Here is a 24,466-nt window from a genome sequence, read left to right on the forward strand (position 1 = left end):
CCCTGAAATCTCAGGCTCTGGGATACTCCTGAACCTAGCAGCCTATTCATTATCCCTACCTTAGATCATGCAGCTGTTAAATCTACTTGCTTGCCACTTGCTGCAAGGCTCAGTGTTGCATTTGCACTGACAGATTAGTCTTTGGACAGAGGCGACTTCTTGTTTACAATGATGCAGCAGTCTTTCAAGGCAGGGGAGCACACACACACACACACACACACACACACACACACACACCTATCTGGAGTGCTGAATCACCCTTCACAAGCAGCACTCTCAGAAATGAAAGAGAAGTTGCCAGCCAGACCATGTGTCAAGGTAGAGACTGCTCCTTGCTTGGTACAAAAGGATGAGAGGTTAGAAAGGGTCCTCCCTGAAAGTCCCCCCTTAATTAATACTTCCTGACTAATGGCTTTGCTGGCAGTGAGCAGAACACCATTTACTTAATAGCCACCCTCTATTTCTCTCATTTAGCCAGGTTTTTTACATTTTGGGGAGTTAGCTGAGACTCAGATTACCAGCTATCCTGGCACCAGCACCCTTTGCTTTGAGTCATATTTACTGATCTAGATTCTGCTTTTCGGCTCCAGTTCTCAAAATGGATCAAGACAGGCAAAAATAGTATATTTTTAATACATATTAAAGAAGAATTAACTTTGCCCGGAATCTTCAGAATAGCATAATTCAGGAGGAAACACTCAAGTGAATCATCTCTGCCAATCACTAGCAAGGCCAAAGGGTTTTCTGTAGAACAAAGTGTTCAGAGCACTCCAGAAGGGCCAAGTATATCAGATGGGAGGGAAATCTCAGCAAGCTCTATTACCGGTAGGTTATTTCTGATTAGGACGGCTGCTCGCGCACTGCCAGAACAAGAGGAAACGCACCATTGAAGAAGCGGACAAAAGGAGACACCGATTTGCATGAAATTTGCACATTTTAATTAGGTGCGCCGCAGAATTCTGTCAGAAGTAGGAGTGGAAATTGCTGGTGTTGTCCCATGTCCGGAATGAAAATCAGCCCAGTGAATATGATCGAGAGCAGAGCAGATTTTGGGGAGGTGTGGTGTGGTTCATTTAGTCGTTTAGTCGTGTCCGACTCTTCGTGACCCCATGGACCAGAGCACGCCAGGCACTCCTGTCTTCCACTGCCTCCCGCAGTTTGGTCAGACTCATGTTTGTAGCTTCGAGAACACTGTCCAACCATCTCATCCTCTGTCGTCTCCTTCTCCTTGTGCCCTCCATCTTTCCCAACATCAGGGTCTTTTCCAGGGAGTCTTCTCTTCTCATGAGGTGGCCAAAGTATTGGAGCCTCAGCTTCAGGATCTGTCCTTCCAGTGAGCACTCAGGGCTGATTCCCTTAAGAATGGAGAGGTCTGATCTTCTTGCAGTCCATGGGACTCTCAAGAGTCTCCTCCAGCACCATAATTCAAAAGCATCAATTCTTCGGTGAAAATTTCACTATGCAAGGATAAATCCTTGTGCTAACTAAACAAGCATTTCTCTCAAGCTCCTACAAGAAGTTTTCTGCGCTGCTAACTCACTTCCCAACTGCTATGAAAATATTCCTAAAGAATCTTTTAGTTGAGCAGCCTGCTTCTGTTAAATGAGAACTTTCAACAAAAGATTCTTTGCTTCTCTGAACTAAGTTTCTCATTCTCCCCCACCCCCTGCCAGGCCCTAAAAGAGGTTTTTTACCCCTTTTTCTTTCCAAAAGCTCTAAGCATCTTGGGATATTCTATACGTTTCTGTTTTGCACCCATTGTTCAATTTACTTTTCCTCGACCTTATAATTTCGGGCTCTCCCTAAGGTTCTGGGTTGTGTCCTTTTGAAAAGGATAGTTTTTTTTTAAAAAAAAAAAGGAAAGGAAAGGGAAATGTGATATCAACTTCAGTTTGCGAGGCACTTGAAAACAGGTGAAGAGATTCTCTCAAGAATTGGTGAACTTCAAAGGTCACCGTTGAAGTATTCCAGGAGTTGTAAGCTCAGCAGGAGGCAAGGTATTGCAGGCTTCCCCTCCCCTGGTTGTCCCAGGAGAAAACATTTCTCACTGAAGTTTCTGAATAAAAGTGAGGGTTGTCCAAAGCCTAGCTTTCTGATGTGGAACAGAATAGCTGCTCTTCGAGTCTGAAGCTAAATTCGTTGCAGGGGGCTGTGGAAGAGAAAGGATGAATCCTTGGCAACGGATAAGGCATTTTATTTATGTAACAATATTAACATGATGCTTACTTGACTGAAGATCGCTTAATGGTTTACAAAGGGCAATCTGAAATATGCATTAAAAAAATAATAATCCCACATGCTTTGGAGATGGGGGAGGGGGGAGCCAGGACTGTTTAAAGTGGTAAGATAATGATTTTGACGTATGGTGCTGTTGGGGGTCTTAGCATCACTTTTAAAGTTTCATTTATGATAATTAAGCAGAAATGTTGACCTTCTGAGCAGAAAGATGGGATATGAATACATTAAAACCAGCAAGCAAATAAATTATCAAGGTGTGGGAGGATATATCCTGGGTGCATTTCGGGGTATTGTCAATTATTCATTGACTAGCGAAAAATAATGCCCAGCATATATGTGTCTGTGTGTTTTGTGTGTGCAAAAAGGCCTAAATACTGCAGAGACCTTGCTCTGTGCATGTGTGTTGTAAAGTATTTCTGTGTAGGGCACATTAACCTCCATAGGGTTTCTTTCAGAGGTGGAGAAACACACTTTGTCCCCACTCCCCCGACCCAAATCTTCAGGTAGGGTGGGAAAAGATCTCTTTGGAAACCAAGGAGGGCTGCGCAGTGTGTTCTTCATCCTTGAGTCCCCTGATGGGACTACAACTCTCATCATCTTTAGACCAGTGGTTACCAACGATGGGATTGGTAGTCTAACCATCTCTGGGAACACAAGGGTGAAGAAGGCTGGTGCAGACCATTCCATCAAGAGAAAGGTAGATGGATTCAATGGTCTGCTTTGGTATAAGGCAGCTTCTTGTGTTTCTAGGTTGTGAATGGCAGAAGTCAATGGCAGTCTTCTGTTATATGGGAGAAAGTAAAGGGATATATTTGGGAGTGACCTGGGTGGACCTGAACTAAGGATGGATGGATCTGTCAATTCCGGTCTCTCTATTTTTTCTAGACATAAGTTCAGTTCTCCACATTTCTGCATTGCTTAGCTTTTTAAAAAACAACAACACAGAACTCCATGAGCATTTTACTGCACATCTCTCCTAACATACCCACTTTTGTATGCAGTCTTTCCTAATATGCATTTTCTTTTGCAAGCAATTCCCTCTAATGCAACACATTTCAACACACATTTTCTTGTAACAGATGCATTTTACACACATAGCTCAATTTGAGAACCACACTGCAAAAATTCTGGGCAGTGTGAATTTCAAGGGGATTGTCCCCACTTGCATGAAAAGTTCAAATTCAGTAGTTTTGTTTTAAAATCAGAACCTGAATCTGTCCCCCAGATTGCCTCTTATTTGCTTTGTCCCACAACGTTCAGAGCGATCCGTTGAACTAGCCTTCCATCTGCCTAGCTCTGACCTTATTCTGTATCTCACAACAATGAATATTTCTCTCTCTCTCTCTCTCTCTCTCTCTCTTAAAAAAGCCTACAGTACTAGATAGAACAATATAATCCCCGTAGTCAAAAACCTATCAGTGCATTTTGAACACATCTTAATAATCTTGAAAGACCCCGTTGCCTGGCTACAAAGTACCTGTAAGGTGGATGGAAGATTGAAGAACAGGAAGGATGATAATCACCCATAAACGTTCTCCAACCATATCTTCTCTCTTTTATTGCTCACCACACTGTCTACTTCACTCGAGGACTTGTGGTTCTTCTGTCTGGCTCGCAAATTTGGATGCTGTGTTTTGCCAGTGAATCCAAGGGAGAAAGTTGCTTAGCCCCTCTTGAAAAGAGAAGGCAGGAGAGGGAGGGTTTGTTTGCTTTTTTAATCAAGGAAGATTTAAGACGGCTGGCACAGATGGCACCCCTTGTGCCAGAGAACATTTGTTCCCTTCTGGGCAGCCTCAAACCCCTGACCTTTCTTTCCACCTGTCAAAACCATGTTGTCAAGATTCTGCAGGGCCTGCGGGACCTTTCAGAGCAAATCCCTCCTCCAAGAGCACCACTTACTTTCCCTCAGCTTGTTAGGATTTCCTGGGATGTGTCTCGAGGGCTGCTGCAGATTGGGCCAGATGCCAGTTGCTGTCAAATGATCGATTTGTTCATCTCCTCCTTGACACATTCACAGGAGACGAGTGTCTCCACAAAAGTGGAAGCCACATTGTCCTGCAATGTGCATGTCAAGCTATCGTTTTTACATCTTTTGGATTAATGCATCTACCATTTTGAAGGCTAGGATTTCCAGATATTTGCTACCTACCCATGATGCTGAGGCTGGCACAGAGGTAGGATGGTGAGACCCAACAGAAATCATGACCTCTGAACAGTATGTCAGGAGTTCAGCCTACACTCGAGTAGGATCCTGGCAGAGACACATGCCCGGCTGGCATGTTCTCTCCCTCCTGGTCCTTCATTTGGGAGCTTCAAAAGCTATCTTCAGACCGAATATCACATCGACCGATGCCAACCAACACTGGCACACTTAGGGATCCGCAGAGTTTGCGCACCTTACGTGACAGACCTCAGCAGCTCAGCATTTTGGCTAATCTACTTTATTTACATATAAACACACACGGAGCACTGCAACATGGCTCCCTCTCTTTCTAGCATCAGACAGCAAAGAGAAAGAACAAAGGACAATAGTCCCACTTCATGGAACACAGTAACACAAACATCCTGTCTCCATCACTTCCCACTCTGTGGAGTCAAAACATATACCGTCATGTGAAAGACAATGATCCCATTACTGCAATCACGGAGGGGGAATTCTAACATGAATACCAATTTCTGGGAATCACAAGAGGGGACTTTGTCCTTAGGTCCTGCTTTCAAGCTCCCCACAGGCATCTGGTTGCCCAGTGTGATGCTGGGATACATGGTCCTTTGGTCTGATTCATCAAGGCTTTTCTTATGCCCTCATGGTGAGGGCTGAGGACTATGGCACTATATATTAAGGCTGTCTGTAAAACTGGCCAGGGATAATAGAGCACTCCAGCTGAAGACTCCATAGATCACCCTTACCCAGCCAGATGTTTTGAGCTACAATTCCTATCAGCCCAAGCCAGCGTGGCCAATGGTCAAGAATGCCAGGAATTGTAGGCCAAAACATCTGGAAGGCACCAGTGGGGGAGTCCAAAACATCTGGAGGACACCAGGCTGGAGAAGACCTGCCCTATATGCAGAATTCATCATGCGAAAGTCTGGGCTGGATGAATCCCTAGCCGGAATTAAGATTGCTGGAAGAAATATCAACAACCTCAGATATGCAGATGACACAACCTTGATGGCAGAAAGTGAGGAGGAATTAAAGAACCTTTGAAGGGTGAAAGAAAAGAGCACAAAATATGGTTTGAAACTCAACATCAAAAAAACAAAGATCATGGCCACTGGTCCCATCACCTCCTGGCAAATAGAAGGGGAAGAAATGGAGGTAGTGAGAGATTTTACTTTCTTAGGCTCCATGATCACTGCAGATGGTGACAGCAGCCGCGAAATTAAAAGACCCCTGCTTCTTGGGAGAAAAGCAATGAAAAACCTAGACAGCATCTTAAAAAGCAGAGACATCACCTTGCCAACAAAGGTCCGTATAGTTAAAGCTATGGTTTTCCCAGTAGTGATGTATGGAAGTGAGAGCTGGGCCATAAAGAAAGCTGATCGCCGAAGAATTGATGCTTTTGAATTACCGGTATGGTGCTGGAGGAGACTCTTGAGAGTCCCATGGACGGCAAGAAGATCAAACCTATCCATTCTCAAGGAAATCAGCCCTGAGTGCTCACTGGAAGGACAGATCCTGAAGCTGAGGCTCCAATACTTTGGCCACCTCATGAGAAGAGAAGACTCCCTGGAAAAGACCCTGATGCTGGGAAAGATGGAGGGCACAAGGAGAAGGGGACGACAGAGGATGAGATGGTTGGACAGTGTTGTTGAAGCTACCAGCATGAGTTTGACCAAACTGCGGGAGGCAGTGGAAGACAGGAGTGCCTGGTGTGCTCTGGTCCATGGGGTCACAAAGAGTCGGACACGACTAAACAACTAAACAACAACAGGCTACTGGTTTGGGGGAAGAAAATAACCTCTGCTCCCTCTCACCATTCTTTTTCCTGAATGGGAGAAGGTTAGCTACAAAGGAGCTTGGTGACCTTTGCATATTCCTCTGTGCAGATGGCGCTGTGGTCTAAACCACTGAGCCTCTTGGGCTTGCCGGTCAGAAGGTCAGCAGTCTGAATCCCCGTGAGGGGTGCGATCCTGTTATTCTGTCCCAGCTCCTGCCAGCTTAGCAGTTTGAAAGCACACCAGTGCAAGTAGATAAATAGGTACTGTTGCAGCGGGAAGGTAAAAGGCATTTCTGTGCGCTCTGGCTTCCATCACGATGTCCCATTGTGCCAGAAGCGGTTTAGTCATGCTGGCCATATGAGCCAGAAAGCTGTCTGTGGACAAACGGCGGCTCCCTTGACCTGAAAGCGAGATGAGCGCTGCAACCCCATAGTCACCTTTGACTGAACTTAACCATCTAGGGATCCTTTACCTTTTTTTTTATCTTATTCTTCTGTAGGAAAGGTTGCAATTTGGGACTGGTAGCATGCATCCCATAAAATTGCTTCTGTTCAGAAGAATAGCTTAGGCACCTATCTTTTCCTTTGAATGACATATTTTTACTTGGATTCCACATTTTTATGACTACTACTTTTTTAAAAAAAAACCTACTCTCCATTATTTTTTGTGCCCCCTAACTTGAAACAAACAGAAGAAAGGGGATGCCCCAGTTTTTAATACCTAGCAAAGAGGATGATCTTCTACTTCCCTAGAAAAGGGATAAGATTATGAGAAGTTCTCCTGGAAAACTGGGACACTTGCAGAAGACCTTTCCAGAGGATTGTGGCATACATCTTGTGAGTTTATGTATATATTAGAATTTTGGGGGATTCAGGAGTTTGAACTATCTACTCCAGGGCTGACCTTATCCCCTTTGGTCTGCTTCACATCACAGAGAGAGAGAGGTCAACTTCTCCAGTCATAAAGCTCTTCTGCCTCTCCTTGGCTGCTTGGAGAGCAGCCATAGCCCAGAGCAAAATATAGTCGATATTCCTTTGGTTTGGCTTCAGTGAAACAGAGAACTAGCAAACAAAAGGAGGGGAATCAATGAGGTTCCACGTGAGGTATGGAAAGCTTCAGTATAACATTCAAAGATGACCTCAGGCTCCGCTGGAAGCGGGAAAGGAACGCTTATATTTCTATTTCCATTACAGGCAAAGGTTTAGCAAGGAAAATGCTGCACCCTGGTCAGCAACAAGGATGACCTTGTTTGTCCTCTGTATTATGGAGAACGATGAGTGGATCTATTAACTCAAAACTTTTCTCCATCTCTCTCTCTCTCTCTCTCTCTTAAAAAAACCTCATCAGTTCAACATATTTCTTTACCAGTTTGCTATTTAAAAAATACACACCAAAGTCCCTGTGAAAATTTGGTAGCATTTTTCAAGCTATTTCATCTAATATAATGCATTTGTTTGTAAGTGTGCATAAAAGCACACATTTCCACTAAAATGTGTGCTTTTTTGCATACTTCCCCCGATATACATACTTTTATGAACGTTTCTTGGTCAGAGAACTGCATCGTAAAATTCTGAGAAGGGGCTTCTCAACTGGGGTGCTACAACAACAACAACAACAGCCTTTGCCATAGAGAGCTCAAAGATACAACTGGTTATGGAGCCAACTTTGATGCACCCTCTAGCAACTCACTGGAATTACTTTATCTATTTCTCATAGCTCAAGAAAAAGGATGGTATTCACGTATATTTTTGCATGGAATTTGCAAGGAATAGCACTAGAGCAAAGGGATTTCTCACCATGCAAACCCTGTACTATCACCAAATCCGCTCTGAAGAGTTTGGGGGGAAACCCAGAACAGATTTAGGGGTCATACAGGGGTAGGAGAAGTGGGCACAGTTCCATTTCACAAGGAGAAAACCCACCACTGATGGAGAAATCTACTTAGTGCTGTGTTGAATGCAACCCAGTGCTGTTAGGGAGAAACAAATTCTCCCAATTCTGTTCCTCTGGTTTCCACTGTCCAAGATAACTTCCAAATTTAACTCCAGATTTGGAACATTCAAAATTCTTATTCAGCCTGAAATCACGAGGAGCCAAGCCAAAGTCAGCACCTTGGAGAGAGATCATAGGATGGTTTCATGACCACAAATGATGCTCCTGTAGCTAAGGCCAAGCATCCAAGATGCCCTAGCAAGGTGCTGGACTGCTGCAAATATTTGAGGGCTAGGTAGTGATTGACAGGAGGCTCCACCCTCTGAAGCCTGAGTCCCGGCCAGTTAAAAGGGCCATTGCAGCTGTTGGCTCCTTTGAGGTAATGGGGCTTCCACCTGTGGAGATCTCTCCTTGGGGACTCTCTTGATTCCCCAAGGAGACTATGGATCAACCATCAGATTCCAGTAGCAGGAGGTGTCTCCTCAGGGTTCAGGACAAGAGAGACATGCTCTGGTATCTGTGGACCCCTGCAGGATGGACCAGGATATGGTTCCATCTTCTCCAAGGAGCTGAAATTGATGGAGGACTCTCTTTTTTGAGGAATTCTGGTCCAGGGTCAGGACATAATGTGCTCTGGGTGCATTTACCCCATTTGAACTCCAGCACTCTTTTTCTAGAAAGTAGGCACTGGAATGTAAAACAAGATAAGAGGGTTGGCTCTTCCTCCATTGCTCAAGAGGCTGGTGCGGCTGCACAGAACCCCGTGTTGTTTACTAAGCTTCTCCCCTTTGTCTTTGATCAAATATACATGTCGCCTTAGGACACACTCTGTACAGTTTTGCACTCGTCTTTTGGGACTCCCGTCTCATCTTAGCAGTTCCTTTTCAGAGAGACTCTGCTGAAGCTTTCCTTCATTCACCTAAACAATCAAGCTCCTCAAAGATCTTGTTCTCTCCTGTACTCCCAGCCTCAGAGGTAACTTTTGCCTCTCCCCCTCCGAACCCCCTGTCTCAATTTGCGATGTTCTCTCTTCTTTCTGGCAGCTGAAAAGCAAACAGTTCTCTAATGAGCTACACAGCAAACAACTTTGGGGCATAGTGAGGCACAATGGAAGCTTTTGCCGACAGCTTCATCCAGTTAGGCCAGAAGTGTCCAGATTTGCTCCCCCCAAACCCCCCAGAAGTCATGAGTCTGGATAACAACACTACAATCTCCTGCAGAATCCAAAGACCAGGCAATATTTTTTTTTTAAAAAAAAGGAGTAATGTCTCAGACAAGGCTATGCAGCAAAGTGGAACTGATGCTAATTGTTCATCCTTTGCTCACAATCAGAAATGATTGGTGGAGAAGTTTTCTTGCAGTTTATCATAATCATGGTAATGTGCCTTGATGGCTGGAGAATCTCCCCCCCCCCCCGCCTTTGGAAAGTGACACCCTTTAGGCACCAGAGGAAAATTTTGAGATAACTTTGCAATTTGAACTGATAATTGAGTGTTAAAGAGTGATTTTCTTCAGTGCTCTAGCCATGCTTTTATTTTAGCAAAATTTATATACTGCTTGATTGTAATAAAATGTTGGCGGTCTGAATCCACACAACGGGGTGAGCTCCCATTGCTCTGTCCCAGCTCCTGCCAACCTAGCAGTTTGAAAGCACACCAGTGCAAGTAGATAAATAGGTACCGTTCCGGCGGGAAGGTAAACGGTGTTTCTGTGCGCTCTGGCACTCGTCACAGTGTCCCATTGCACCAGAAGTGGTTTAGTCATGCTGGCCACATGACCTGGAAAGCTGTCTGTGGACAAACGTCGGTTCCCTCGGCCTGAAAAGCAAGATGAGCACCGCAACCCCATAGTCGCCTTTGACTGGACTTAACTGTCCAGGTATCCTTTATCTCTACCCTTAATAAAACGGCAAAGTGGTTTACAAGAAACATTAAAATCACCAATGAAAAACAGTTAAAAACAAGTAATTAAAAACATTCAGAAGACCATTGAAATCGACAGTAGACTAAAAAGAAATTAAACATGGCAACAACTTTTCTTTTCACACAGCTGCCAAGAATCCACCCAGCAACCTCTTTGTGGACTCAGAAACACCCAGCAGCTTCCAGGTCCACTGGGATCCTCCAGAGGGCGCTGTGCAGCACTACAGACTCAGCTATGCTCCCGAGAGTGGTAGCAAGCACCAAGAAACGGTAAGTTTTTTTGCAGGGGGTGAAGCTTGGGGAGATGGGGTGTGGCTCCCTTGTTGGACACTTCCTTACTTGATTGATGTGACCCACAGCCACACAAGACTCAGAGTTGCCTATGCTAAAACGCACAAGCAGTTCAGCAGTGAATAGCATGCAAAGATGACATAAATTAAAAACGTTAACAGTTTTATTGTTTTGGAAAATAATTTTTTTTATTGAAAACAAACAAACCAAATATGTTAAGTTTCAGAGCCGAAAGCCCAAGAAGAGTCATAGAAAGATTTTGCTTCCACTCACTTTAATTCATCTTACAGGGTTGCTGTGAGGAAAGAAATAGGTGAGGGGAAACCCATTTTCTCCTCACAACCAATCCTATAAGATGAATTAAAATGAGAGGTTGCGGCTGATCCAAAGTCACCCAGAAAGTTTCATGGCTGAGAGGACATTTGTGTCAGGAGTTCAGCCTACACTCGAGTAGGACCCTGGCAGAGACACATGCCCAACTGGCATGTTCTCTCCCTCCTGGTCGATCATTCGGGAGCTTCAAAAGCTTTCTTCAGCCCAAACATCACAGCAACCGATGGCAACAGACATCGGCACACTTAGGGATCCGCAGAGTTTGCTCACCTTGCGTGACAGACCTCAGCAACTCAGCATTTTGGCTAATCTACTTTATTTATATATAAACACACATGGAGTGCTGCAACATGGCTCCCTCTCTCTCTAGCATCAGACAGCAAAGAGAAAAGGAACAAAGGACAATAGTCCCACTTCACGGAACACAGTAACACAAATATCCTGTCTTCATCACTTCCCACTCTGTGGAGTCAAAAGATATACCATCATGTGAAAGACAACAACACCATGACTGCAATCATGGAGCAGGAATTCTAACAGTTTGGACCTGGGCCCCCTCATTCCTAGTCTGGCTTCCTAAGTGCTATGCTGTGCCAGCTCACCTTGGATAGAGTAGCTAATTATGATAAATTTTGACGCTCACTGGGTGACTTTGTGTCAGCTGTTCTCTCTCAGCTTGAACTACCTCTCAGGATTGTTGTGCGACAAGGTTACGCACCGTCCTGAGCTCCTCTGAAAACTGGTGAGGGAAATAACGGCAGATAGGGTAGAGATTTTTATTTTTTTTAAAAAAGTTCTTCACAGTTTAAATGTCCCGTTGCAACGATACATATATTTTGTGGGCCTCGGGTCCAATCACTGACTAATTTGCTGGATGAAAAAAATAAAAATTGCACGAAGGATGTTTCCTTGCATTGACTTTTGAATCACCCGAAATGGAGTATTTTGTTAGGGTTGCAAAAATTGCAGCTTCTGCTTTCCACAGATAACAGTTTCTGGGAGGAGCAGGTCAATCACTCTCCACTCACTGCTTCCTAATCGATTGTACATGGTGACGGTTTCCGCACTCTATCTCACAGGAGAAAGTGACCCTGTATCGACCATAGGCCAGACAGGTAGGCAAAACAGTGGGCTCAGCCCTAGGTTTTGGAAGGCTTTGCAGGGCTGTTGTCATGGGGGCCCCAGCTGCAGTGTGGGCCTCTGGGATGACAGGTACAACACGCTCTTTCCCCCGCAGGGCATCCCTTCCCCAGCTGACGAAATCATCCCTCCTCTGTGCTCCCCCAGTGCGTGGCTGAACTATGGGAGCAGAGAGGTCTTTGGCCCCCTCTACATTTGCTGGCAGGGGCTGAGGCTGAGTGGACTGAGGAAGCCAAGTGCCGTTTGATGGCTTGCTCCTCCTGAGTGTGAGAGACGAAGCCACACTGTGCTGGGCTCCGCACTCAGCACATGCCAGTAATGGGTGCAAAAGCGGGCAGACCAACAAATGCAAATTTGTCCTTTGACTTTTATCCTCCTAAAGGAGGACTGGTGAGTGGCGTGGCCTGGAGAGAGGGTGTGTGGCCTGTGGAGATTTCTGAGGGCCAGACAGAAATAATAATAATAATAATAATAATAATAATAATAATAATAATAATAATAATAATTTATTATACAGTCATACCTCGTGTTTCGTTTGCTTCAGGTTGAGCATTTTCAGGTTGCGCCCGTGGCGACCTGGAAATACCGGAAAGGGTTACTTCCGGGTTTCACACTCACACATGCGCAAAATGACATCATGCGCATGTGCAGAAGCAACCCACGCACGCGCAGACGCGGGTTGTGTTCTGCTCATGTTGCGAACAGGGCTCCGGAACGGATCCCATTCGCAACCAGAGGTACCATTGTATATACCCCACCCATCTGGCTGGGCTTCCCCAACCACTCTGGGCAGCTCCCAACAGAATATTAAAAACACTATAAAAATTCAAACATTAAAAACTTTCCTAAACAGGGCTGCCTTCAGATGTCTTCCAAAAGTCAGATAGTTGTTTATTTCCTTAACATATGACAAGAGGGTGTTCCACAGGGTAGGTGCCACTACCGAGAAGGCCCTCTGTCTGGTTCCCTGCAACTTGGCTTCTCGCAGTGAGGGAACCGCCAGAAGGCCCTCAGCGCTGGACCTCAGTGTCCTGGCTGAACGATGGGGTGGAGACGCTCCTTCAGGTATACGGAACTAAGGCCTTTTAGGCTTTAAAGGTCAGCACTAACACTTTGAATTGTGCTCGGAAACGTACTGAGAGCCAATGTAGGTCTTTCAAGACCGGTGTCATGTGGTCTCAGTGGCCATCCCCAGTCACCAGTCTAGCTGCCACATTCTGGATTAATTGCAGTTTCCGCGTCACCTTCAAAGGTAGCCCCACATAGAGCACATTGCACAGAGGGCCACATTTACCTAGGCCCGAGCTTCCCCATCCTTGAGCTACATAAGCACCTATTCTTATCTTTCCCGTAGCTTCTCTTTTGGCCAGACTGCCCACAATAAGAGGATCTTACCCTTTCAAAGCTGAAGGTAAGGCAGTTTATTTTTGCTATTTTACCTGTTTTACCTGTATCGTGATGATTTCCCCTCTTTTTTTGTGCCGTTCTAGTTTTATTTTTGTTTGGTACAGACATCAAGCAACTTTGACAGGAGATGGAAGGGTGCCTTCAAAATCCAGTACCAATATTTTGACGATCGCTGGATTTTCATATTCTTTCTAGTCCCTCATCCCTTTCCTGGCATCATTCGCACAATTTTCCTGGAGCTCTTTAAGCCACGAATGGGTCCCTCCCTCCCTCTCTCCCAAATGCATATCCAAGGTGAAACAAATGCAAATTCACAAGGTGTAGAGTTATTTTCAACAAATGCCTGGCATTATTCAGCGAGAGGATATTTATTTCTGTGCCCTTGGCAGAATAGGGAAGCTATGAATGTGCTTCAGAAATCCTTTCAATTAATTCAACTCCTCTGTAAATTGTGTTATTAATGTAAGTGAGTTTGTCACGGGTGTCTCCTCAAATGACTGGCTATAAAACACGATAGCAAGAGGACTTGTAGCAAGTGTTGAGCAAACAGGGCTATTTATTTATTTTTTAAAAACCACAACAACAATAATCTGCCAAGGAATAAATTGTAAAATACAAATGTTGTGGGAAAGGGTTTTTGAAACTCCTTTGGAGACTGCAAAGGTTTCGGTTGGGTGTTTATCAGGGAACTGCAGTGAAGAATGGAAATGGAATACAGCAGCAAATTGGGGCCAAGCAATGTCATAGAAAGGGTGGGTTGTGGGTTTTGGTTTTGACGCTCCTCGGAATTAGATTCCTTGGGCGGCAGGCAGGTGCATGCCAAACCCATCTTCACAGACTTCTCCAGCATGTCCCCACCTCCTCAGATTGGCTTGGGAGAATCCCACAAACCCATAGATGGCAGGGGGAGTAGGGGGGAAATTGTTCGGCCCAGAAAGCTGAAATGCTTGCATGGATGAAATGATGCGATGCAATGCCCAGCACCTCTATGTAGACCAGGGAAAGATCCCTGCCTGAAACTGTGGGCAGCTGCTGCCAGTCAGAGTAGATCAGACATGTCCAATACATCGATCGCGATCAACCTCCCGATCCTGGGATGAATTCTGGTCGATCGCCACCCTCCTCTGGAGACGTGCCTGAGCAGCCACACCTTGTCCTGAGCTCCTCTCGCAGGAGGGACTGTATTGACTCTGCACGCACACCCACCCCAGCCCTGTCAGTGTGTGCCCGTCCACCCTGTACCCATCCCTGCCATGTCCTAGGAAGCACCCATCCCTGCCTCCCACCTTGCACTCATCCCTGCCCCCTGGGGGAAGCAGCCAGCACTTGCCCACCCTGCACCCATCCCTGCCACGGCACCCTGGATCCATCCCTGGGTGCTAGATCACTGCCAGTTTTTATATTGCATGTTGCCAACTCCCAAGAGACTGCAATCTACTCACAGAGTTAAAAACTGGCAGTGATCTACCCCCTTTTTTTGGGTTCAGGTAAAATTTTGTTGAGGGAGGAGGTAAGCCCCGTTTTTGGGGGGTGCAGGGCAAAAATGTTGAGCTTGTTTGAGGGGAGCCACTGATCTACCACTGATCTACCACAAACGTTCAGTGATCTACCAGTAGATCATGATCTACCTGTTGGACGTGCCTGTTATATTGGATCGTAGATCACAGCCTACTTGAAGTTGGACTTGCCTGGTGTAGACAATATGGGGGGCGGGGGGGAGAGAAGCTTGCTATATTCCAATGCTCCTCTTCTATAAAAAAATTCCTTCCAGTAGCACCTTAGAGACCAACTAAGTTTGTTATTGGTATGAGCTTTCGTGTGCATGCACACACCTCTTCTATAAAACTCTAGATCAGGGGTCAGCAAACATTTTCAGCAGGGGGGCAATACACTGTCCCTCAGACCTTGGGGGGGAGGACTATATTTTTTTTGGGGGGGGGAAATGAATGAATTCCTATGCCCCACAAATAATCCAGAGATGCATTTTAAATAAAAGGGCACATTCCACTCATGTAAAAACATGCTGATTCCTGGACCGTCCATGGCCGGATTTAGAAGGTGATTGGGCCGGATCCAGCCCCCGGGCCTTCGTTTGCCTACCCACATTCTAGATACATTGATTGATGGTGCTATGAAAGTAAGAAAGACTTTTCGTAATAGTGATCATATGCCCTAAGCAGATGCTCAGAAAGACAATCACAAAACGCGACACCCTCTCGAGTGTCCTTGCTTTTCAGGGGCACCTCTCATTTTACCATCAAATGCTCCATTTCCCCGGCTTCCAGCTTGCCCCCTTTGTCTGGGACTGTTACAGAAGCAAATAACTGCAGCGCTTGGTTCTTTCTGAAGGCGTCTTTTTCCCCCACTCAACCCATTTAGATGGAGAGCACTTTCTAACTCTTCACCAAAGAGCCTTTGATTCTTCCTCTCTTATCTCTGATTTGTATGAGCTGCGGCTCCCAGTTTTTGATTCCTTGGCTCAAAGGATGAGAGAGGATTTAGCAGGGGATTTCCTGTAAAAGGTGAACTGCAGACGTATGCCAAATTGTTTGTATTATTTTCTGCAAAACAACTCACTTTGCCTTCCGAAAGGCAGCTGGCTGAATGGGCATCAAAAGGAGAAAAGCGCTCACTCCTTTTCACCACGTACAATTAATATAATGCGATGGCCCACTTACTCCTGAATTCATTCTTATGGCAGCCGTTTTAGTCTGTATGGGTAAACAACTGCAAGGTGAAAGCTGCACTTTACAGAATACAGTCTGGAAAAACAGAAAACTGTAGCAGGGAATAAATAAGAAATGAAACGAAAACCCCCCAACTTGCATGGCTGGAATTGAGTGCAACATTTTACTGTGATTGCAGTAATTCACCTTTCATCAAAATGAAAAGGTTTTGACAAGCAAGGGGGAGGGGAAATAAAGGCACCCTCGTGGTGGGGAGAACAGCAGGCACGGGATAATAAGGATTAGAAATCGCCATTCTCCAAGGCAGCTGGAAGTCAAGACAATTTTGCAGCCAGCCCTAGCAAAGTGATGAGTGGACTTGAACGATGCAGGCATTTCCAAACCTGTTTGTCCCATTCAAATGTTCTATTTAACAACATTTTTTTAAAAATAAAATAAAATAAACCCACCTTGGAAGAATGGCAGATGCAAGTAATTGACTATATGGAAATGGCTGAGATGACTGGCAGAATCCGAGACCAGGGAGAAGAGTTGGTGGAAGAAGATTGGAGGAAATTTAAAATTTATTTACAGAAGCACTGTAAAATGTATGAATGTGGATGATATTGAAATAAAAAGAAGAAGTTCTAGTAACAAGAGGTAAAAATTGGAAACTATAAATTTGGGAGGTAAAATATTTAAGGACAAAGCAGTACGATATGAATTTGCTGAGCTAACTGTTAAAGAGGGATACAAAAAAGCGAGGTGTGAGGAAGTCAGGAAAACAAGTTAATCAAAGATGAATAACTAGAAAAGAGTGATTTGTGTTTGCCTTATGTTATTTATGTCATTTGTGGTGTGTTGATTGTTCTTTTCTTTTTTGTGAAAGATTGCATTGTTGTGTTTTTTATTTTTCTGTGTGTTTATTGTATTATGTCTGGATATATCTTGTTATTGTTAAACTTAATAAAACATTATTTTAAAATAAATAAATAAAAATAAATAAATAATGTGCAGTGGATTGGCCCCCAGTTTGAAGACTAGGATATTGGACATCGAGGCCACAGAGCAACATAATCAACAACAAAATGCTGTCTAGGGGTCTTGCTTTCTGTCTGAAGGCCACATTCCTTTCAGAGCAACCTTCTGAGGTCCACATGCCTGTGGGCAGAGCATCATATGCAAGTTTTACCTTTCATTTTCTGGGCTCCACACCTGCCGGAGAGCCTCTGCCAGTCAGAGTAGACCATATTAGGCTGCATCAGCCACACGCAGACTGGTTCCTTCTGACTGTTGTTGGAACTCCATCAGACACAGTCAGCATGGTCAATAGTCACAGGGCGGTGGGTAGAGATGGCAGATAGTCCATCAACATCTGGAAGGCAGGAAGTAATAATAATAATAATAATAATAATAATAATAATAATAATAATAATAATAATAAAATTATTTATACACCACTCATCTGGCTCGGTTTCCCCAGCTACTCTGGGTGGCTTCCAACAAAATATTTAAAATACAATGAAACATCAAGCATTAAAAAACTTCCATAAACAGGGCTGCCTTCAGATGTCTTCTAAAAGTTGGGTAAGGCTGGGCTATAGGTTCCAATCACTGTAAAGCAGGTTTGACTGTATGCAAATTCAAAGCCAGGTTGGCCCTTTGAAATGTGTGAAATTATTCATCCAATGAAGAAGGGTGCTGGAAGTTTTGGGGCAGAGAAAGGAAAGGACTTCTACATGCAGCATGTAATGAAACTGCAGAACTCGCTCCCACAAGAGACAGCCATAACAACCAACTTGGATGCCTTTAAAAAGGAGATTGGGCAAATGGGTGGAGGAGAAGATTATCAATGACTGCTGGCCACCTCTGCAGTTCAGGGCAATAATGCGTCCAAATACTAGTTGCTGGAAACCACAAAAGGAGAGGATGCTCTTCTCCTCAAGTCCTGCTTGCAGACCTTTGATCATCATCTGGTTGGCCATTGTAAGAATAGCATGCTGGAACTAATGTGCTGATTCAACAGGCTCCAGAGCCCTTTGTGTTGTTCTCCTTCAGGTTAATGAATATATCCATGCTTCCTTTCATGTCTCTTCCTTTCCACCTGTTCCATGTCATTCTGAAGACTGCCCTGTCCTGGACTCCATGGAAGGTTCTCTGCAAGGTAAGCTGCCAGTTTCTTCCTTGTTTTTGCAAAAAAAAAAAGAGAGAGCCTTCCTCTCTTGGTTATGCAGTGTCTCAAAGATCTAGGTGCTGTATAACAGATACAAGCGGGTGCTGGAAACATCATCCAACCCCCTGCAATGCAGGGATCCCACCCACAGCCATCCATGGGTGGGCTCGAACCACCAACCTTCTGGTTAATAGCCACTGAGGGACATTAGGCCCTGCCCACAAGCTTACAACCTGATTGGAATTCTTTATATTAGACAACGAGGTCCTAATTAATGGCCTTTGGTTAAGCCTTAGAATTGGGGTTCAGTACTGTTGGCCACGGGACGCAGGTGGCGCTGTGGGTTAAACCACAGAGCCTAGGACTTGCTGATCAGAAGGTCGGTGGTTTGAATCCCCGCGACAGGTTGAGCTCCCGTTGCTCAGTCCCTGCTCCTGCCCACCTAGCAGTTCGAAAGCACATCAAAGTGCAAGTAGATAAATAGGTACCGCTTTATAGCGGGAAGGTAAACGGCGTTTCCGTGTGCTGCGTTGGTGCTGGCTCGCCAGATGCAGCTTCGTCACGCTGGCCACGTGACCCGGAAGTGTCTCCAGACAGCGCTGGCCCCCGGCCTCTTAAGTGAGATGGGCGCACAACCCTAGAGTCGGACATGACTGGCCCATACGGGCAGGGGTACCTTTACCTTTACCTTTACTGTTGGCCACAGGGACACGGGTAGCACTGTGGGTTAAACCACAGAGCCTAGGACTTGCTGATCAGAAGGTCAGTGGTTTGAATCCCCGCGACGGGTTGAGCTCCCGTTGCTCAGTCCCTGCTCCTGCCCACCTAGCAGTTCGAAAGCACATCAAAGTGCAAGTAGATAAATAGGTACCGCTTTATAGCGGGAAGGTAAACGGCGTTTCCGTGTGCTGCGTTGGTGCTGGCTCGCCAGATGCAGCTTCGTCACGCTGGCCACGTGACCCGGAAGTGTCTCCGGACAGCGCTGGCCCCCGGCCTCTTAAGTGAGATGGGCGCACAACCCTAGAGTCGGACATGACTGGCCCATACGGGCAGGGGTACCTTTACCTTTACCTTTACTGTTGGCCACAGGGACACGGGTGGCACTGTGGGTTAAACCACAGAGCCTAGGACTTGCTGATCAGAAGGTCGGCGGTTTGAATCCCCGCAACGGGGTGAGCTCCCGTTGCTCAGTCCCTGCTCCTGCCAACCTAGCAGTTTGAAAGCACGTCAAAGTGCTAGTAGATAAATAGGAACCGCTCCGGCGGGAAGGTAAACGGCGTTTCCGTGCGCTGCTCTGGTTCACCAGAAGTGGCTTAGTCATGCTGGCCACATGACCCGGAAGCTGTCTGCGGACAACCGCCGGCTCCCTCTGCCCATAGAGCGAGATGAGCACCGCAACCCCAGAGTCGGTCACAACTGGACCTAATGGTCAGGGGTCCCTTTACCTTTACCTTACTGTTGGCCAGTGGCCTGAGTTATGCACCACTTCTCAGGGAAGCAGTGGGTTTGCCCCCGCCACCAAGGGCAGGACTTTGCAGGTGGCCCATTCAGGGTGGCACCAACCCCACTTTTAATAGCTGGAGGCTACACCCAAGCCCTAGCAGCATGAGTGGAAGAGCAGGACCATGCTTGCTATCTGTCAGGAGCCCAGTCTTCTGTCTTGATAACACAGCACACAAGTCGTAATTAGCTGGGAGATTTATTGCAATACAAACAATGAGCCTCGGACGCCTAACTGTACGTCCAATGCTTATGAATCAGTTGACCCTTCTGAGGAGTGCTTCCGAGTCTGGCAGAATATCCTGAACCTATGACCCTTCCATTTCTGGCTTTGTTTTCTATCTAAGACCTTTCCCATATGTCTGCTCCTTGGGCGAACTAAACTCCCCTTCAGGTGAGGAACTGCTCTCCCTCTCGCCTTCCGAAACTGCCTGTGTTTCCTGAGAGAGTTGGTTTCTCTCTAGCACACTCTCTGCATTCCTGTCATTCTCAAAGCAAGGCGGAGTTGAGATACGACTGTTTACAGCTGCCTGGGAAGAATGCGAGTCTCTCTCTTGTTGGCTGCTTCTTAACTCATATCGTGCTCTTATACCTTGGGCAGAAGTGTTCATGACACTATCCTTGCCTAGTCACCATGTTCTATGCTGACCTCACCCTCTGATGCCCATGCAGTGAAGAAATCTAAACACATGGAATTGGCTCCCCGCTTCATACTGGGGTGTCATGCAACAAATACTTTCTTCTCCACTGGGGCTGGCAGTGACAAAATGGAGGAGGCAGGACCTCTGAGCACAGCTCCACTCTTCCCCTCACACAGCTACCACTGGACCACCATATTTCCACGGAGGTCTCAGATATAGGGCTCAGGTCTTTGGCATTAACGTTTCTCTCCATTTGAGCACGGATTTGTGCAGGCAGATTTAGCTAGAGAGAAAGAGAGTGAGTTGCCCTTGCTCCGCATTGGCTTTATCTGCCTGCTGTGACATTCCGTAGCCCAAACTGATTGGTTGTGTGACGACATTGCCGTTATTAGGGAGAATAAGTGCTGTTTTGCAAACTGCAACTAATTGGGAGCTACAAAGAGCAGCAAACTAGAATGGAAAAGGATACCCTTGTGTGGTGGGGGGTTATTTCTGGAAATATTTTGCCATCTGTTGTCCCGCCCTGTCCTGATGGCTTCAAAAACGTTTGCTTGAAAATGTTTGGCTCAGCCTTTGCACTAACGCCTATTACTGAGCATGTGATCCCGCCAGAGAAATCCAAGGGAATATTTCTTTTACAAATATTCCTCTGCAGTTGAAAGGATTTCACAAGCAGAATTGCTTGGTGCCTCAGCTGCGCTCCTTTGACCTATTCCTCTTGATACCAACCGCATATAGCTATATATGGTCTACAGCTGTGGCTTCAACTTTCCCTTGATAACATTATTAACATTTAGTGCAAACTTTAATTGAGATGAGAAGATTTCAACGCCGGGGTCTTTTGCAAATTTTAGTCCCCATACTACATACTGCCATCTCGATAGATAAAACTTAGAACTAGGTTATGAGGAGATGAACCTGATGGAGGCAGGATATTGATTAAAAACCCTCCTTCCCTTCTTTTTATGCGTCCCCTTTACTATTTATATAATTATCTCCTTTCCAGTTGTTCCTTCCTCCTGCCCGCACCCTGGCCTCAGCTTTCCATAAATTCAGATAAGCGAATGGGTTGGGGAGGGGGGAGGGAATTGCTGATTGCAAAGCCTGCTTGCATTAAAGACTTTAGAAAGTGACTCACAGAGCTTTAATGAGAAGTCGGCGAGGAGGGAGGAAGCTCCGAGGTCCCCCCCTTTCTCTTTTTTGTGGGAAAATATGTATTTGCCATGCAACTCAGGTCAACCCTCACTTAGCAGTTTAAAGTGTGTGGGGAGAGACATGAAAATGGGAAAAGAGCAGTTTAATTTTCTGCCAGGATTTTGCTTGCCTGTTCGTTACAACGCGCAGGCTGATGCTATTTGGGAGCGACTGGGCAAATCTTTATGGCTGGTTCACCCAAACTTCACACATACCCACCCATTGGAACAACCCACCTTGTCCAAGAGCTGATGGAGTCCCATATTCTAAGAACTGGGGTTGGATCTGGGAGCTCTGGATTCAAATCCCACATTTGCTATGGACCTGATCTCCAGCCCCTCGCTCCTCACCTCCTTTGTGGCGATTGCTGCTTTTAGTACAGACAAGGCATTCCACTATATTCCTGGTTCTCTGTTTTCTCCAGGTTATGATATGATGGAGGTGTTTGGATTGATGGAAAAGGAGTACGCCTCCATCAAAGGAGTTGCTATGGAACCCTACATCTTCCTAGGAATCCACACTTACACTCTTTTCAGGGATATCCAGCTGACCCGGAAGACAAGGTAAAGTGTATGGCTCCCAGTACATTTCTGAGTGCAATTCAAAGTGTTGGTGCTGACCTTCAAAGCCCTGAATGGCCTTGGCCCTGTATACTTGAAGGAGCATCTCTAGTCCCATAGTTCAGCCTGGACACTCGGTTCCAGCTCCGAGGGCCTTCTGGCGGTTCCCTCACTGCAAGAAGTGAAGTTACAGGGAACAAGGCAGAGGGCCTTCTTGGTGGTGGTGCCTGCCCTGTGGAATGCCCTCCCTTCAGATGTCAAGGAGATAAAGAACTACAGTGGTACCTCGGGTTACATACGCTTCAGGTTACATACACTTCAGGTTACAGACTCTGCTAACCCAGAAATAGTGCTTCAGGTTAAGAACTTTGCTTCAGGATGAGAACAGAAATCGTGCTCTGGAGGTGCAGCAGCAGCAGGAGGCCCCATTAGCTAAAGTGGTGCTTCAGGTTAAGAACAGTTTCAGGTTAAGTACGGACCTCCAGAACGAATTAAGTACTTAACCCGAGGTACCACTGTATTTGACTTTTAAAGACACCTGAAGGCATCCCTGTACAGGGAAGTGTTTAATGGATGATGTTTTGTTGTGTTTTTAATGTTTTGTTGGGAACCGCCCAGAGTGGCTGGGGCAACCCACTGAGACAGGTGGCATGTAAATAAATAATAATAATAATATTACATGGGAAACTGGCTTAGGAAGCCTGATTGCAAGGTCAATTATTAGCAGTGCGGGGTGACAGAACCACTTGCGGCTGCTGTTTCTTAAGCCTGTTTTATGGGTGATTTCATGGTCTTTATTGTAACGGGTTGCTCCTTTTCTGATTTTGTGTTAGGCCTCACACTCTTGAATTTTGCAGGTCACTTCGGGACTTTGGGTAGGGACGCAGGTGGCGCTGTGGGTTAAACCACAGAGCCTAGGACTTGCCGATCAGAAGGTTGGGGGTTCGAATCCCTGTGACGGGGTGGGCTCCCGTTGCTCGGTCCCTGCTCCTGCCAACCTAGCAGTTCAAAAGCACGTCGAAGTACAAATAGATAAATAGGTACCGCTCTGGTGGGAAGGTAAACGGCGTTTCCATGCGCTGCTCTGGTTCGCCAGAAGCGGCTTAGTCATGCTGGCCACGTGACCCGGAAGCTGTCTGTGGACAACCGCCAGCTCCCTCGGCCCATAGAGCGGGATTAGCGCCGCAACCCCAGAGTCGGTCACGACTGGACCTAATGGTCAGGGGTCCCTTTACCTTTACCTTTACCTTTAGGGACTTTGGGTGGAATTAAACAGCACTGTCAGCAGAAACCCTGCAGAAGGACTTCCACTTGCACAACAGGGCTGTCTCCCCTTTCCTCCCCTTGTGCCCCCCCCAAAAAATTGAGTCCGGCAGGGGTCAGGAGGACGCCCCCCCCGAACAACGTCCGAGGGGAGGAGAGGGGAGGTCATTCTGTCTGGGCAAGCTGAAAACCTTTCACAGACAGAGTAATTGGAAGGGGCCAGGGAAAGAAAACAGTGAAGAGAAGTAAAAAAAAAATGAGTGGCACTGAACCACCTTGTAAATGGGCAAATGTTCAATAAGGTGAGTGCTGATTTGGGTAATTTGTTCGGCTCTGTCAAATGTGCTAATTTCAAAGTGAAGTTCGCCATTAAAGACTATTCAGGGCAGCCCTAACACAAGGTTAATGAAAGAGTTGTTAAGAAGAATTGCTTTACTTAGGAACATAGGATATTGAACCAGGCCAATGGTCTATGTCACTCAGAACTGTCTGTAACCAGGGTTTCAGACAGGAATCTTACCCAGCCCTGCTTGCAGAAGCCAGGGATGTAAAACTGAGACCTTTGCATGCCAATCAGGTGCTCTACCACTGAGCTACAGTTCTTCCCTTGCTTTGAATACTCTCAAGCAACCTGATAATTATTAGTATCATTGGGTGGAGGTGTTTCTGGGCTTCTGGCAGAAATGATCTCTGCTGCACAGAAGAAAGCAACTGGAGTTTGAAGCTCCCACGCTGGCGGATTCGGGTGGAAATTCAGAGTTTCTGAAGCACCTCTTTCAGAGGACAAAGGAGGTTGTTGCTTTTCATGGCATCGTCTCTGTGCAGAGGCCCATAAATTGATTTCTGAAACGCCTTGGGATAAATTGAGGAAGCCGCTTAGCTATGCTGCCAGAGCGAGCTGAGGTACTGGAGATGTTTCATCAGCAGGGTCTGATTCGATATGCATATATCTCATCTCAGTGCTTCTGCTTTCGCTATCTCACACTCGCGGTATCGTTAAGCAGCCATCTATCCGGCCATCAGATAAGGCAAATGGATCTCTGCCACGTGCAGTTTTCTGATGACATGCCTAAGAACTCCCCTTCTCCTTGCAGTCACTTTTGGGAGGAGCAAACAAATTTCCAACCCACTTTTGGAGGAAAACATTGCAAGGAGAGCACTGTGGCTTCCTCCTTGACATGGAACCAAATGACCTTGTGACTTACATTGCTGTTATGTACTGAGTTGAATTGGATCCAAACTGCAGCAGTCTGATTGGTCCTAG

General features: G+C 46.0%; 1 protein-coding gene across 2 annotated transcripts in view; it reads left to right on the forward strand.

The window, feature by feature from the left end:
* The window catches only part of COL20A1 (collagen type XX alpha 1 chain), a 148,973-nt gene that overhangs the window by 65,369 nt on the left and 59,138 nt on the right, over window positions 1-24,466 (forward strand). For both annotated transcript variants that reach the window (XM_083618337.1, XM_083618336.1), the window contains exons 19-23: window positions 10,162-10,304; window positions 11,644-11,773; window positions 13,153-13,209; window positions 17,997-18,035; window positions 21,804-21,942. In XM_083618337.1, the coding sequence (XP_083474463.1) occupies window positions 10,162-10,304; window positions 11,644-11,773; window positions 13,153-13,209; window positions 17,997-18,035; window positions 21,804-21,942 (508 nt within the window). The remainder of the gene's footprint in view (window positions 1-10,161; window positions 10,305-11,643; window positions 11,774-13,152; window positions 13,210-17,996; window positions 18,036-21,803; window positions 21,943-24,466) is intronic.

The sequence above is a fragment of the Podarcis filfolensis genome (assembly GCF_964270895.1).
Source record: "Podarcis filfolensis genome assembly, chromosome: 6".
NCBI classification, from domain to species: domain Eukaryota; kingdom Metazoa; phylum Chordata; class Lepidosauria; order Squamata; family Lacertidae; genus Podarcis; species Podarcis filfolensis.